This window comes from Xyrauchen texanus, chromosome 14, assembly GCF_025860055.1.
Source record: "Xyrauchen texanus isolate HMW12.3.18 chromosome 14, RBS_HiC_50CHRs, whole genome shotgun sequence".
NCBI classification, from domain to species: Eukaryota; Metazoa; Chordata; class Actinopteri; order Cypriniformes; family Catostomidae; genus Xyrauchen; species Xyrauchen texanus.
The window spans coordinates 37744451-37761883 of NC_068289.1; the positions used below are offsets into that span (position 1 = coordinate 37744451).

A 17433-nucleotide genomic window follows, 5' to 3' on the forward strand; every position below is an offset into this window, starting at 1 on the left:
TTGGCTGTGTGCTCTTGACTGACCTGCACACTCTTCCCATCTCAATGCTTACTGCTACTGGGTGGGCTACTGAAGTGATAAGGTAAACTAGGCATTGGTGTGTTGTTTTGGAGGCAGTCAGATACACAGTGTGACATCACAATTTGGAGAAAGTAGAGGACGAGTCATTTTGGCAGCTTGGTTTCAACAAATACTAAGTTTTATAGTACAATGACCTCTTAAATGTCAATGAAAATTTGATTTCTCGTGTCATGGCCCCTATAAAATTTAAATTTCAATATTGAATTATAGTTTTGCTTTGCTATAAGATATTTCATCTGCTTGACATTGTTTTTTGTGAGAGCTTGTATGGAGAAAAACTTGCCTGTAAGCCAGCCTAATTAACATAAATCTAAGGAAACATTTTGACATAAGGAAATATTTGTGCGCTAATAAGTATAATTGTTCAAATCTATTAATTCTAAATACTGTCACCTGTCATTCAAATGGAAATAAGCCATCTAAAAGCTCAGTTCTGTTGACTAGTGTTAATTGTATGTTGTTTTATAGAAGTGGGACAACGACTCAGAAACTGATATAGTGATCATAAAAGGAGCTGGGGGGAAGGCATTCTGTGCTGGTGGGGATATCAGAGGTAATCGCTGCTTACAGATACTCACAACTCAGATGTTGTCATGATAAACATTATTTTAATTAATTCTGACAACAACCTGTTTTATTATATTATAAATAATAAACCTGCCTTGCCATAAATGGATACATGGATAATGTAGTGAAACAGATAAACAGAACTACAATTCACACTGAATTAATATATTACCATTGTTTTCCCTAGCTGTCACAGAGGCTGGAAAATCTGGAGATTCCCTTGCTCAAGACTTCTTCTGTGAAGAGTACATTTTGAACAACACTATTGGTATTTTTTCACAGTTTTGTTCCTAGTTTTAAGGTTTGATGAACACAATTATGTGTTTATTAATGTGTTGTTATTTTTTATTTTTTTAAGGTACATGTCAGAAACCATATGTGGCCCTAATTGATGGAATTACAATGGGAGGAGTAAGTATTCATTTAAAATTGACACCACTAAAGTTCGCCGCCAGATGGTGCTGTGTATCTTAAATTACGGATTTAGGGCCAGGGGCGATGTGGACCAGCTTGTCTTGTGCTTACAAAATAAATATTAATGATGGACAAAGCGTTTGAACGGCTACATATAAAATATTTGCTAATGATGATGCATGTAGTTATACCATTCTTGTCACCGCAGCATTGCCTTCATACATAATGTACAAAGGATTGGTTTATTGTTAGAATCTAACTTTATTATTTGAAATCGGATGCTTAAAATACTACACCATTTAAGGACCTATTAGCTGATTCTTGTAGCCATTCTGATCTACAAGCGAGCTGTGTCGCATTATGAGTCATAAACCTTTTTTTAATCCTCTTAATTTCCATCCTGCACTTATGTATTTTTTCCAGTAGGAGTCAGCAATGAGCTGCTCTTCCAACTATTCCAACAGTTTCTTATTTTTCAGTTCTCAAGTGTGCTCTGATTGGAAGAATATGGATTTGTTGTCCATATTTTTTTAATATTAATGTTGCATACTTCACAGACCTATTTATAATTAATCATAGCAGCAATATTAATGTGTATTTACAAGCTGCATATTAAGTAGGATTTGTTAATTTGTATTACTAAGAACATTTGTAATTATATTGTGATATGAATACTAATGTGAAGTGTGACCTTGTTTTGTTTAGTTCATTTCTATCTTGGGTCTTACTATTTCCAGATCAGTTAAACTATACATAAGATTACATGAAACATATATCTTGATATATTTTAGACTATTGATATTCAATATTGTGTGTGTGTGTGTGTGTGTGTGTGTGTGTGTGTGTACAAGTTTGGAATAATGTACAGATTTTGCTGTTTCAGAAGGAAATTGGTACTTTAATTCACCAAAGTGGCATTCAGCTGATCACACAATATTGTCAGGACATTACTGATGTAAAAAACAGCACCATCGCTTTTTGAAAAAAGTCATTTTTGATCAAATCTAGACAGGCTCTATTTCCAGCAGCCATCACTCCAACACATTATCCTTGAGTAATCATGCTAAATTGCTAATTTTGGAATAGAAAATCAGTTGCCATTATATCAAACACAGTTGAAAGGTATTTGGTTTATTAAATGAAGCTTAACATTGTCTTTGTGTTTGTTTTTGTGTTGCCTCAGTATGCAATAAACTGGCATGTCTTAAGGTCAATATTAGTTCAAAAATGGCAAAAAAAGATACCGCTTTCTCTAGAAACTTGTCAGTCAATCATTGTTTTGAGGAATGAAGGCTATATAATGCTTGAAACAGAAAAACAAAAGGTTAGAGTGAGCAAAGAAAAAGACACATTTGACAACAGATAATTGGAAAAGTGTGTTATGGATCTTAGTCCAATTGAGCTTTTGTACGATCAGCTAGACTGTAAAGTGTGTGAGAATTCCCCGACAAGACAGCCACATCTATGGCAAGTGCTACAGGAAGCGTGTGGTGAAATGTCACCTGAGTATCTGGACAAACTGAGAGCTATAATGCCACAGATCTGCAAAGCTGACATTGCTGCACATGGAGGATTTTTTTATGAGAACTCTGAAGTAGTTTAAGAAGTTCTGAATGTTTTTCAAATTGTAATAATCCATTTTCACGTTATTAATGTCCTGAATATACATTGTGATCAGTTGAATGCCACTTTTATGTAAAAAAGTTACAATTTCTTTCCATAAGACTAAATCTGTACATTATATCAAACTTGTGTGCGTGTGTGTGTGTGTGTGTGTGTGTTTGTTTGTTATTTTTTTTATAGAAATTGCCATAATTTCATCCAAATGATCCAAAGTAGATTTATTATTTTTCAGGCATGGAATAAAAATCTATTTAATAATTAAGGCATGTTTTTCACTAAATGAACAAAAGGGAGAAAGAGATTTTATCCCTTTCATTAATATGCACATTAATATTTATTTATTTTTATAAAATGATGCCTTGTATCTTAATAAAAAGCATTATTTAGTCAAGTGTACTGTTATAATATAATACTGAATTATCATTATTTTGAAGATTCGACCTTTTTACGTTACCTTCCCCTAGAGACACTGAAAGTGCATTATCGGTGTGTTTGACAGTTTAAAATGTTCTGCATCTGGTGAGACGTTGTCATCTCTGCATTTGTAGATTTGTAAAATCACTTTTTTTGCTTGAATCTTCTGTACTTTTCGTGCATGTTAACTGTTCTAAAAGTGCTAAAAACATGAGGCTATGAACCCCGTACGTGCACAAAACAGCGCATCTTAATCTGAAGCGCACACCGACCATGTTTATCTGTTTTTAAATAAAGCCTTTTGCACTTTACAGTCCAAACATTTTGCAATGTTTTTTGTGATTTCTGCGGCCAAAAATACTTGATTTTGCGGCAGCTTTTCTGAAATTTTGCTATACATTTTGCGATTGTTTTTTTCACGTTCATTTCATAGGTGTTCAGTTCAGGTGGGGGTGACCAAGGGCCTAGCTCATCTAGGCCTATATCTCAGTGTAATCAGCCATTTTATCCTCCTCCATATCAGTTGCTTCACTGCAGAGTCATTGGTTGTGGTACATGAAGGCTCGTAGGTTGTTGTTAGAGGTTGATCGCCTATGGCTGGAAAACACAAGCTTGTACATACTGTTGCTTCGCTCCGCATCAGCTTAGTTTGAGACTGCATCTTTGTAGCATTTGGTCAGTGTGCTCCGACACAGGAAGTCTCTCTTGAAGTCCATCCCAGAAGATATCCAAATCCACCACCCCACTCACTGTGGCTCTCAGTGCTGCTGGTCCAACATTGGTCAAGTAGGCATCCAGTTCATCTCTTGGTACCTTACTGAAGCCTGGAATAGCCTATGTCATCCATAAAAGCAATGTGCTGTGGATCAAACACCCTAACTTCTTGAAGAAAGTCCATTTCAGGCTGTCCATCTGACATGTACTTTGTACGTTTTTCCTCTGCATTGCTGTATGCAGATTCAACAGATTTTTGTTTTCACAGCAAAGGGCAAGTCGTCAACTGCATCAAAGTACATTTATGCATTTGGCAGACGCTTTTATCCAAAGCGACTTACAGTGCACTTATTACAGGGACAACCTGGAGTTAAGTGCCTTGCTCAAGGGACCAACAGTGGCATCTTGTTGGTACTGGGGCTTTTATCCAAAGCGACTTACAGTGCACTTATTACAGGGACAACCTGGAGTTAAGTGCCTTGCTCAAGGGACCAACAGTGGCATCTTGGTGGTACTGGGGCTTGAACCCCTGACCTTCTGGTCAGTAACCCTGAGCCTCAACCACTGAGCCACCACTGCCCCAAAGTAGTGTGGACAAGCCTCATACTGTAGCACTTTGTTGGCTGCCACGTTCATCTGCAGGATGACTGCACTTGTCTGCCTTGTCTGCCTAATGTTCAGCTGAATCTGCAGCGACCGAACCAGCTCTTGATTTTGTTGCATCTCATGGAGTTTCTCTATAGTCTGTGGTGCACATCGGCCACACACCAATGAATGACAAGGAATAAAAAAAGATTCTCACTGTGAAATGTCCAATTACAATGACATAAATGACAATCACTTAAACAATTGTAGAATGCATGTAGATTTAAATTATACCTGTATTTCTATGAACTCCTTGTAGTATCCAAACTGCTCTGAGTGGTACTGCACTGCTGAGAAACATGAGTGCTGCACTCTGGCACCAACGTGATGCACATGGATTGGGAGCCATAGTTGCTCTCTTCCGTCCTACCAGTTTGGTGGTGAGGAAGGTGAGGTATCTTCTTTTGCTGGCCCCTGCCTGGTAAAATATCTGCGAAAAACTTAGCATGAATGCGTTCAGCTGATCAAAAGGTTTACGGAAAGCACTACCTATCAGATTCATGATGTGAGCAATGCATGTTATGTAGGGAGTTGGGGAACAATGCCTGAAGTGCAGCTTTGTAGGCTTTCTCCATTTATGCAGCATTGTCTGTGTCAAAGACAATGACATCATCATTGGAGATATTGTAGTCTTGTAGACATTTTACCACTGTCATGGAAACTGTTGAATGGTTGCACTGCTCCAGTAACACTGTCTCTGTGAGGTAGGCAAGAATTCTCCCTGAGGTAGGCACCTCCATTGATGACTCTCTCCTTCAGAAACTGGCTCATTTTGGGGTGATCACTTTTGGAAAGGAGCATGTTGACTGCTGTGCAAATGTGTACCCAATCTTCACAAATATTAAAAATAACAATTGCACCAGTTCATTAGATAAAATATATAGAAATAAAAATAGAGTATTGTAGTTGACGTATACTTTTCAAACAGTATTTCCATTTCTGAATGTTTGTGCTTTCGTGATCTGTATTCAGTTTAACAGAGAGTTTAAAAGGCAAAGCTGACAAATTGCACTCAGTGCTTTGAGCAGCGCTCTCCATATACAGACTGTGGAGAAAAGAGTGCCGACCATCCTTCTAAAGCCAAGGTAAGCGGAGTAAAAATTTGAGTAAAACACCACTCACCTTGATTCTTTCAGCGATTTCCATAGTCTTCCCTGCTACCACTTCAGTCATGGTGATCTGCCACTGCTGTGGTAAATGTTCTGACATTCTCATATGCTTTGCTGATTCGAAGTGGCTGTTGATTGTCGACATTCTCTTGTGTTCCAGCACAATGTTGCATGGAGTGCAAAACAATTTCTCCCCACTTTCATGTAAAACATTTGGAAATTGTTTCGCATTGTCTTTAGCTGTTACTTTTGTTGGCAAATGTGATTTATTTCTGTTCATTGTACTGCCGGTCAGCCACCATCAATCAGTCATCATATTCATATGAGAATGCGCTGACAGACCAGGGTAAAAACGTTTTTTGACATGTGTTTGGATTGAGCCATTTTCCACAGTAACAGTGCAGTAATTGTTCAAAATTAAAAACCCGCTTTTAATTGGGCCCTTTTATTCGCTAAAAGTGCGGATATTGGTCAAAATTGCGAGCTCTCGCATAATATGCGCTTTTTGGTCGATTTTGCATTGCATTTTGCGATCGCGGAATCCTAGTGGGATCCTGGCTGTTGACATTTATATTTATGTGACATGCACTTAATTGTAAAACTATTTTAAACAGCGTTTTGCCAATTCTTATATAATCATGATGCATACATATGTACCGATACAGTTTTAAACACCAACTTTTATACAGGCACGACAGAGCAGTTGGAAATATTACTCTCTTCATAGTTTTATGCAGTTCTTGCAGTAGGAATGCACATGACAGCAATGGATCCGGTCACCTCCAGATGTTTGATTGATCAGTGATTTTAGAAGGCTGAGGCACTGCTTCAGAAAGTGTTTCAGTGGAGGAACGGTTAAAGATTAGGATGGCCACCCAGGGTTGAGTTCAATGAGGCTGTGCTAGTCTGAGATGTCACTTAGGTCTAGAAATAGATTTTTTCCATATACTGAGTTGTGTAATGTCTGCATAGCTACATAATTGTAAATTATTTCATTACAGTGCTTGCAAGGCAGCACTGTATTGATATTAATCAAAGATTGTATTTTTTTCTTCCTTTCCTCTTACTCTGCTTCTTCCTCTTCTCTTTATTCTTCCTCTGCTTCATTTCTTCTTCCTCTGTTTCTTCCTGTTCTTCTGCTGCTTATTCCTCTTATTCCAATGCTTCATCCTCTCCTCTTCCTTTTTCAGCTTCTTCCTCTTGTTCCTTTCCTCTGCTTTTTCCCCTACTTCTTATTCTCTTCCTCTTCTTCCTTTGCTTCTTCCTGTCTTCCTGTTCTTCCATTGCTCATTTCTCTGCTTCTTCCTCAGTTCCTCCTCTTCTTCCTCTGCTTCTTTCTACTTCTCTCTTCTTTTCTTCAGCCTCTTACTCTCTTCTGCTCCTTTTTCCTGTTCTCCCTCTGCTTTTTCCTCATTCTCTTCCTCTGCTTCTTCCTCTGCATCATCTTCTCGTCATCTGTTTCTTTTCTTCTTCCTCTGCTTCTTCATCTTCTATTTCTTCCTCTCTTACTGTTTTACCATTGCTTATTTCTCTGCTTCTTCCTCTTATTCCTCTCCTATTCCTTTGCTTTTTCCTCTTCCATGCTGCTTCTTCTCTTCTTCCTCTGCTGTTTCTTCTGCTTTTTCCTCTCCTTCCTCTCTTCCTATTCTTCTGCTACTTATTCCTCTGCTTTTTCCTGTTCTTCCTCTGCTTCTTCTTGCTCTGCTTTTTTCTCTTCTTTTCCTCCCGAGTCCTGTTCTTCTGCTGCTTATTACTCTGCTTCTTCTACTTCTTCCTCTTCTCCTTCCTATTCTTCCACTGCTTGTTCCTCTGTTTTTTCCTCTTCTTCCTCTGCTTCTTTTGCTTCTTTTTCTTGCTCTGCTTTTTCCTTTTCTTCCGCTGCTTATTCCTCAGCTTCTTCGCTTCTTCCTCTGCTTCTTCCTCTCCTGCTCTTTTCTCCTCTGCTTCTTCCTTTTCTTCCTCTGCTTCTCTTCTTCTTCCTCCTCTCTTCTGCGCTTTTCCTCTTCTTCTTCATTTTCTTCTGCTTCTTCTATTTCAGTTCTTTCACTGCTTAGTCCCCTGCTTCTTCTCTTCTTCTTCCTCTCTTCTTTTTCCTCTCTTCTCCACTCCATTCACTCCCATTCAAACACATCTGAACACGGAATACCGAAAATGCATGTTCATGTGAAAAAATTAGCTCTGTGCTGCAGAGGAAGGTTCAAGTTTGGTGGACTCTGAATCTGGTTAATGAGAGGACCTGTGACAATTTGAAGATTAAAATGTCACTTGCTGCAGGGCTCCAGACTGCAACTAAAATGGTTGCAAATGCGACCAGAAATTATTAATTTTGACAATAATTTAACATGTAGTTTCCATTGGCCACAGTCGGGTTGTGTGTGTTCACATGCAGTTTCGTCAGATATCATCTTGTGAGTTATTGAATATATCTTTAGAGCGAGCCCTACCAGTGTCTTGCGCCACTTGTCACCTGTTCTGTTTCTGACAAGCTTGCTGCACCGCACACAACAACCAACCCAGCACAAGAGAGTCATGAACAAATGACTCCTTTGAACCGTGGCAATGAGGAAATGAGGGTTTGAACTCAGGAGCTCAGGTTAGCAGTTTGAATCAGATTCACTTTCTCAGCGAATCAGCCATCATTTTCATCTCATCTGGGAGTGCAGACATTTCAAAATAAGATTCCCAAGTGTAGTTATAATTAAAAATCCTGTATTGTGTGCCACTTTTTTCTTCTGGTAATTATTGATTGGAATTGGAGTAGCACAATAAACTGTATCTGGAATTTCTTTCAATTTGCACTCTTGTAGTCTCTGTGTCTGGGCCATCTGGTATGTGTAAAGAAAGACTAAGGCAATGTTTTAAAACAATTTAAATGTTATATATATTTTATATATCACAATTCTGTGATTTGGTGGCCAAAAATCGCTCCACCACGGGACATCGGCGTTAAGGGGATCTGCCAATAACCCTTTGTTAAATCCAGCATCGAGTAAAAGCGAGCTGTGCCTAACCGATCGAGCAGTTTAGACACCACACTGACTTTTCTGTAACCTACACACAATCGAACCGACCCGTAGCTCTTAGGGACTAGGACGACTGGTCTGGACCAATCCCTGTGGGATTATTCTTTTACCCCCATATCAAGCATTGCATGTAATTCTTCCTGCACTACTTTTTTCTTGTGCTCGGGAAGGCGGTAAGGATGACTGCGTGCCACTACCCTGGGCATAGTTTCGATGGTGTGCTGTATGAGGTTTGTACTCAAGGCAAGAACATGTCTGAAAATTCTTTCTGCAAGTTGGCAACTTGTCTGACTTGAGACGGTGAGAAGTGGTCTCCACAATTGACCGGAGTGACATGATTGGCTTTTTTGTTCACTTCTGACCCAAGATCCGCCCTCTCCTGAACTACCATTGCCAATGTCACAGAAACCTTCTCCCTCCATAATTTCAGGATGTTTAGTTGGTATATTTGACGTGCATCACCTCTATCTGTTCGTACCTCATAATCGAGATCTCCCACTCGTCGTGTGACCTCAAAGATCCCTTGGCACTTGGCGAGTAATATGGAGCTCGAGGTTGGGAGCAATACAAGGACTTTGTCTCCTGGTGCAAATTCCCGTAGCCAAGCTCCCCTATCATACGACCCTATTTCTAGCATCCTTGTGTACAAACTTAAGAATCATATTCTTCAGGGTTTTATTAAATCGTTCCACCAACCTATCTGTTTGCGGGTGATAAACACTGGTGCAAATCGATGTAATACCCAATAATTCGTACAGTTCGCGTAGTGTCCATGACATAAATGTAGTGCCCTGATTGGTGAGGATTTCTTTTGGAATCCCCACTCGGGAGATAATTCTGAAGAGTGCCTCCGCAACACTACATGCCGAGATGTTGCACAGGGCACTGCTTCTGGATATCGCGTTGCATAGTCCACCAGAACCAAAACAAAATCATGTATGTGTGCCATCTACTCTAATGGCCCGACGAGGTCCATACCAATTCTTTCAAAGGGGACCTCGATCAAAGGAAGCAGGCTCAAAGGCACTCTTGGGGTAGCCGGTGGATTCATCAGCTGATATTCACGGCATGCCGCACACCACCTACAAAGATCCCAGTGAATGCCGGCTAATAGAAACAGGCCATTAGACAGTTTAGTGTTTTTTTCTCGCCCTAAGTGACCTGCCATAGGACTATGATGAGCCGTCTGGAATAACGTTTCCCAACGGCTCTTTGGTATCAACAACTGGGTTGTATCTTCTTTTGTCTGAGGGTCCTGCATCACTCGATACTACTGATCATTCATAATAGAAAAATATGAGTTTGAGAGTTCAATGTTTGGCTGAAGGTAATTAATTACTTTCACTTGGCTGAAGGCTTGTCTCAGGGTTTTGTCTCACATCTGCTCCAGAGGGAAATCACCTGCAGGGAATCTTCCAGGGTTGGGGAAGTGTGGACATCCCCCTTCCTTGCGTCATCCAACAACTCTTTCTCGCAAGACCATCCGCACATATTCCTTTTAATAGAGTTTCAAATTTTGGCCAGTTAATCCCCAGAATTAGTGGATGGGTGAGACGGGAACTAACCGCAGCCTCCACTCTATGCTTTTTACCCCAAAATGTAATAATGACTGGCAGTCGGATTTCACCCAGTATCCAGCAAGACATGATATGTACTTCCCCTGATACTCACAGGTATTCTGTATGCTTCAGCTTGATCGGTGGCAGCCCGCAGAGTTTCAGGGTCCCGGACCAATGTTCCCACCTTCATCACTGTGCATTGGTCACAGTGACTCCAACTGGCCAGTCCAGATGTTACACCTGCACTTGCAACAGCGGGTTCAACAATCTGAGGGGGAGAGCAAAGTGATATCGGGGTCACCGGCAGCAGGGAACCCCCCAGTAACAGGGAGCCGGCTTCAGCTGTACCTTTCCTCACCTCCAGGGTAGCGGGATAGGCTGCATGACAGGGACAGAGTGAGAGAGAAGAGCAGGGGAAAAACAAGAGGGAGGGGAGAGAGAGTAGGAAGGCTCCACCCTCGGATATGCGCTCTCTCACAGTCTCTACCGTGGATCCTCCTTATATCGCTCTCCCTATTGCTCACTGCAATCAGAAACAGGTGTTAGACATATTGTGCTCAGGTGTGTGCACCCTTACCGCTTCTCTCTCTCTCCAGACAAACGCTCCACCACATTTTGTGGAACCACATTTTTTGTGGTTTCACAAAAGCACTTTTAGTGCACAACTGGGTTGTTTTGACATCAAAGTTTGTTTTGTTTGGAAGATGTGAAAGCTGTTTTCTGAACTTGAGAACCACATCTGAGACCACTTAAAAAGGTGATCTGGCGTACAGTTCATGTGAAACTCTGGTGAAGTCGTCCTAAATCGAGGAAGTCAACTGCCGTTGATGCCGTTAAACTTGTGCCTTGGCATGCTCCTGATCGTAGTTTATTATGGTATAATGCATTGCTCATTCCTGCTTCAAATAAATTGCATTTAAAGAACAGCTCAAATCTTCACATCTTTGCACATTCAATGCATACGCAGCAGACAAACACAATGGTCCTTCACTACACTTACATTTTGTGTGTATATCCAAAGAGACAAATGTCCATACTTCACTTAACACAATTAAGTTAAGGTAGAGCCTCTCTGGAGAGCCTGACTTAAGTTTGAGAACTCCTGCTCTAATCTATTAACACGGCGCCTAAATGAATACGCTCTTTTCACTCTCTGCTCATGTGCTGCTCATGCTTGCGATGTGAAAAAGGCCTTAGTGTAACTAAAACTTTAACACTATTCTTCTACCAAATCTAGTTTAAGCTACAACTCTACTTGTAAATTCCCCTCATACTTGGTCTACAGCAGTCTTTTATGATCAGTATTTAGAAGTCACGTCAAAATGAGTGATAGTATATCCACTACATAACAATAATATCCAATAAATAATCCTGAACATCAAAATGATTTTCCTTAGTGGTCCACCTGAATCTCTGTTTATGGAAGACTTTAAGTAATGGAAAAAATATGAAATCACTCACAAGGTCTGTAACCTCATACCACACGCCTGCAGTGAAATCAGTTGGAGGCGCAGGGTGATCTATGAGCATGTCTTTGATCTCACTCACTAGCCTGTCAGAGGGCAGCCACCACCACACCTTTAATACTTTTTTTGCGTGTCATTATCTGATTTTCCTGGGCAGTTTCTGCATATTTCCAGAAGGTTGTCTTTTTAGCTGATAGAATGATACTGTTTTGTACAAACTCGCATGCTGTCATTTTAAGCAAAAGGTGGATGGACCAAATATTAAAAAGTTCTGGAATTCATTACATTTTTGTCAGAGAATTTATGTATGTATATCCCTCAAATTGTAATACCGATAATGTAATTTTGTAATGAACATTTTCTATTAAATGACAAAAATGGAAAATGTAAGCTTTTTCACTGGGTGTCTCAGACATTTGGACACCACTGTAATTGTGCTCTAAGTTACCATCTAGTTTGCTGTGTGTGTTTGTGTGTAGGCCTCTGGCACTGCTCTGCTTTGGGACAGAGTTTAGGGGCGGATGATAAATATAGAAAACAGGATAATATGCTATCCTCTTATTCTTCTTTTTTTAATCAATTGTAAGAAGAAAATCTACTCCACTTTCAGCAACACTGCAGCATTTATTTTGTCTTTATATTAAGCCAGGAAATTAATCTATAATGTTTAGATCCCTATTGGTCAAATTTATATTAATTCAGAGTGCACCAGATTTAAACTTCAAGCAAGAAAAGCAAGACTTCAACATTTTGATGCTAAAAACCTACTTTCCACCTGAGGCTGCATATGTCTTATATATAGCCTAGTATGTTTGGCTGTTGATATTGCAATTTTAAGTTATTATTATTTATAGTAATTTGTCACTGCTTGCCTTTTATAGATATTGTATTTTAAGTATGGAAAACTTTGCCAGGTACCTGATAAACCTGTTTGCCTTATTTTGTTCTTAAACCTTTGATGGATTGTTTGGAGAGCTCTTCCAGGCTGATAACTACCAGAATAAATTTGTCTTTAAACATTTTTATCAAAATGGCTGTTCTGCTGTTTTTAAAAGGTAATGTTTTCCATCCTGCAGAATATTCTTAAATTTATAAGCTGGCTGCAGTGTATGCAAGTGTTCTGTCAGGTTCCAGACAAACATTTAAAAGAATATGAGAGTTTCCAATGATTCTAGGTGAGTGATTAGATGCCCCTACAGCATGTGTTTCCCATTTGACTCAGTAGACAAATATGTTATCAAATGAAAAAATAACTTTACATAAGAATTATTCACACAGCTGTTAAAGGTGAAGTGTGTGTTTTCTGCAGACTGATCTCAAAATGATGACGCCCAACAACACTTACTGCTTTGTCCACTGGGGTCCACTGGTTTTACAACTCATCTGCGCTCGTCCTCAGAGGGGCGCCAAAAGCGAGTTGTGAAGCAAGTTGTTTTCAGCTGTTCAGTCTGAAATGCAGTGAAGTACAGATTGTGCTAACTTTGTAATCGGTGTAGTGAGTTTATCGTGTGTAAAAAAATGTTTTTAATGTAGATGACATATGTGCTGCTCTGTTCATAACATGCAGCTCAAATTCCTAGAAATAGATGATTATTGTTTTTTAATGAGCAGCCCCGTTGAGCTTGTAGTTCCCAGGTGGTCTTGTTATTAATGATTTTATAACATCTATCTTGTCAAACGTAATGAGTCTTTGTCCGTCATGTGAAGTGATCTGGCAAGTCACATCAGCTAAATTTATTGAAGTCAAGTCTTAGACCTGTGGTTAATATTTAGTTGCATTCAGTTGTGGATCAATCTTTACTATGAAAGAGTTGGGCCAAGTTTTGGAGTGGCGACAAAGAATAAGTTCATAATTACCATTTGCTGAGGTTAATTTATCACTACACTTTTAAAGTTCGTTCAGGCTGTATATTTTTATTTAAATATGACCAAAATGATGTATTTTCGTTTGGTGATGTATATTAATTTTCAATTTTTGTTTAGTTTTAGTTTAGTTTTTTTTATTTCGGTTCGGTTTTAGTTTTCGCTCCTTTTTAGACAGCACCACAAATTGTTCCATCTGCATATAATGACACAAAACACTAGCATAAAATGCAACAAGTGAACTGTGATTGGTTGTTTTACATGTCAATCAGATGGCTGCTTCTAATTAGGTGGTTATTTCTGACATACAATGTCTCGCTTTGGTGATTCATTAAATCAGACCATCCAGCATTGTTAAAAATATAAAAACTAATAATATTCTCAGTAATTTGAGTTTTCATTCGTTCTTCAGTGTACATTTTAACTTTTCAGCATTGTTTTCGTTCTTTAGCAAAGAATTTTATAAATAAATCTTGATGACATTTATTTTATCATGAAATTATTATTTTTTTTCCTTAGTGGTCAACTGATAGGGGTTTTTCAATTGCAGATGAAAATACCGATATCTATATAGAGCCAATATCTAATATAATTCTGATGTACTGTATGCATAGTATTGCAATTCAATGATTTTCTTGAATCTCCCTTAAATTTTGGTAGATTTTGGAAATGGTTACCTAAAGCAGCCAAAGTCAATAAACTCAAAATGTTCAAATCTTGGCCTATTAATCAGTCTGTCACTAGTACTAACAAGATTTGGTGACCTTTCGGCTATGCCTTCAAGGCATCCAGACTATCAGCCGTCTGCTGAGCTTGCCCTGTTGTTGTACTGTGCTGCTTTTGTATAATCCTACACAATGCGTAGACAGGCTGTGGAGTGTAAGCATGCATAAAGATACAGTGTGCTGTACAGTGTGGAATATTTGTTTGTTGTTCCATTCCTGTGTGTGCTACTTGTGCTGTCATGATGCTGGGTCTCAGACAATACTAATTGACCATAATGCTGTTGCAGTGCTGTTGGTGCTTCACTTTGCTGCAGTGCTTTAAGGAAAGTCCTGACACTGTGAATATGATGCACAACGTTCAAGGAGCAGCTAAAATTTACCCACCTTCATGCCCCTTAATAATGCTGTTGCAGTGCTGTTGGTGCTTCACTTTGCTGCAGTGCTTTAAGGAAAGTCCTGACACTGTGAATATGATGCACAACGTTCAAGGAGCAGCTAAAATTTACCCACCTTCATGCCCCGAAAGGTGAAAATTTGAAGAATATTTACGCAGCTTGTTTTTATATAACGACAATTTATTGTTGCTTTCAAGCTCCTAAAATTACAGAAAATACTAAAAAGCACCAGCAAATTAGTCTATATCATGCATGCACTATATTCCAGCCATGCAATAGTAGTCCACCTGTGACCAGATCGATAAGTTTGATCTTAAGAACTGGATCTGTCATTTCATGAACAAATCGTTCAGTCAGATTCAGGAACAAATCGTTCAGTCAGATTCGGGAACCAATCAATCAGTCAGTTTTGGGAACCAATCGATCAGTCAGATTCGGGAACCAATCGTTCAGTCAGATTCGGGAACCAATCGTTCAGTCAGATTCGGGAACCAATCGTTCAGTCAGATTCGGGAACCAGATTAACCAGTTAATTGACAAGGCTCAAATGTTGCATTCACCAGTCGGACTGATCTGGTTTTTGAGTGATTTAAGATTTTTTTCAAAATTTTCCTTTCCTGTTCCATGAAAAATTACTGCATCAATGACATCACGGTGAGTAAATAATGACAGAATTTTTATATTAGGGTAAACTATTCCTTTAAACTATTAATTTTGAATGATTGTGGAGACTTTACCATGATTCTACGGCTCTCTCTCCATCTGGTGAACATTGTACCCACTTATTGTTTCCTGCTGTTGTCAATGTCTTTATTGTTTTCTCTTTCTTTTTGCAGGGTGTTGGTCTTTCAGTCCATGGGCGGTTTCGTGTGGCCACTGAGAAGACACTGTTCGCCATGCCAGAGACGGGCATTGGTAAGGGGCAGTCTGTCCTGTAATCTGTTCTCTTCTCTCCCTGTGGGCTGTGAATGGGCTATAATTTGAGACAAGTTTTCATTAATAATGCAAGATGGATGGGCATTGAATTCACAGGAATCAATAGTACTTTACCCCCAAAAATGGATGTAAAATGTAAATGTAAACCATAGCTCTTGCTAAAAAAAAAAAAAAGTAAACATCCATTTAAATAGTATTTTTTTTTTTATTGAAAAGTTTAATATAATTGTTTTATTATTTAATTTATTTCCTTGAGGTCCACTTATAATGTAAGTTATTTTTGCACTAAAAACTATTTACGACAGGTTAACAACAGTTTGCGCAAAAACGTGCCACAATAACGTTAAGATTGGACTGAAATGATCGGAGATCGGTTTATTTAAAAAATAAACTTGAGCCAATCGTTTTTAAATCGGGGATCGTTCAGAATGATATTAAGAGTCTCAAGGTTTGATGGACTTTCTCACTTTTTACTGTTAGAAATGTTCTGAACAAGTTCTGAACATCGAATAGGAGCTATTGATGTGTTAATGTGGGCGGTTGTGTTAAAATGTATTCAACTGTCATAGTTAGATATCAGAACGTTGCGGAAGTACGGAACAAGATATTTCTGACATTTTTGATTATTATCCTAAAACAAAATGCTTTACAATTCAAAACTATTAGGTTTAGATTCTTCACGATTTATTCTTATGTTATCGGTTTTTACTTCTTTATTTTTTCCCCCAGTGTCATGTAATCTGGTCAATATTTGCTTTGGCAGTGATTTATACACCTTGGTGTCTTCCCAGCTCTTGCCTCATATAGTAAAAATGGCCAAACAAGACAGATGGAAACCAGCTTGAGTTGAAGATGCCTTACATCTGGCTCTGAAATTCATCTTTTATAACTAAAAAAACGATAGTGCCTGTGTAATCTCTTCCCTTCTGCACTCTCTGCCCAACACAAAGATTTCTCAAACCAATCTATCACAGGAAATGGTTCAGGACAGTTTAATGTGGAAACAGTATTGAGAGGCAGTGCATGGAGTGAAGCACCTGTCTGATGTGAAAGAGAGGCATGCTAAAAACAGTCCACAGACAGTGTGAAGCTCCCTTTGCTAATGGAAGGAATTCTGGCCATGCGGACGACATCTGATTAATCTGTCGCTGATATGTAAGTGGGTTGGTTTTGTTTCTACTGTAAAGCCAGCAGATGACCTGTGCGCTGCAGTATGCCGATTTCATTTTATAACATCTCATCTGGTCTAGGTTTGTCAACTCTTTTTGTATGGAGTGTTTTTACCCGTGAACAGGTCAGTGAATGGTGTCAGTACCTTGGTGCTTCGGTGGAATGACCAGACTATATTATCAGCTGCGTATTTTTTGTGTACATACTACATATTTTGGGATTTTAACATTTTAAACATTGTAGGCCAGACTCGAACCTGTTGCCATGTCTCAAATTACACACCATACATTATGCACTTACAATATACACTAAAAACCATGTAGTGTATAAAGTGTAGTCTCATCCCAAATTAAATGCTTAGCGCTTTTTTGCTTCCCGGAAGCATTCGCCACTTAACAGCTGACGGAAGTGAAGTTTCAAATGTATGCGATGTGTTAGTTCAACCTTAGTTCAACACTTGTATCTCAAACAACGTACATATTCACACAGTGTGGGGTGATGGAAAAGCATTCAACTGACATTTGTAAGTCTGTCTTCACTGAAGTTCTCATTTCTCTATTACTTACAATTGTTTTGTCAGACCAGCAGAGCAGCCAGGTATCTCTGCCCCTTTCGCTACGGACGACAAGCTGCGAGCACTGAGAGCATGAAGTGTCTAACATTCCACACTCTGTGGAATGTTTTGTTGCATTTTCAGTGTAAACACTACTTGCTCCTTTAGTCAACAAA

At 39.0% G+C, this 17433-nt stretch overlaps 1 protein-coding gene across 1 annotated transcript in view; it reads left to right on the forward strand.

Annotated features, from left to right (window-relative positions):
- hibch (3-hydroxyisobutyryl-CoA hydrolase) overlaps positions 1–17433 on the forward strand; it is a 38749-nt gene that overhangs the window by 1807 nt on the left and 19509 nt on the right. The window contains exons 4-7 of the mRNA XM_052142628.1: positions 550–634; positions 836–916; positions 1007–1059; positions 15435–15513. Coding sequence (XP_051998588.1) covers positions 550–634; positions 836–916; positions 1007–1059; positions 15435–15513 — 298 coding nt within the window. The remainder of the gene's footprint in view (positions 1–549; positions 635–835; positions 917–1006; positions 1060–15434; positions 15514–17433) is intronic.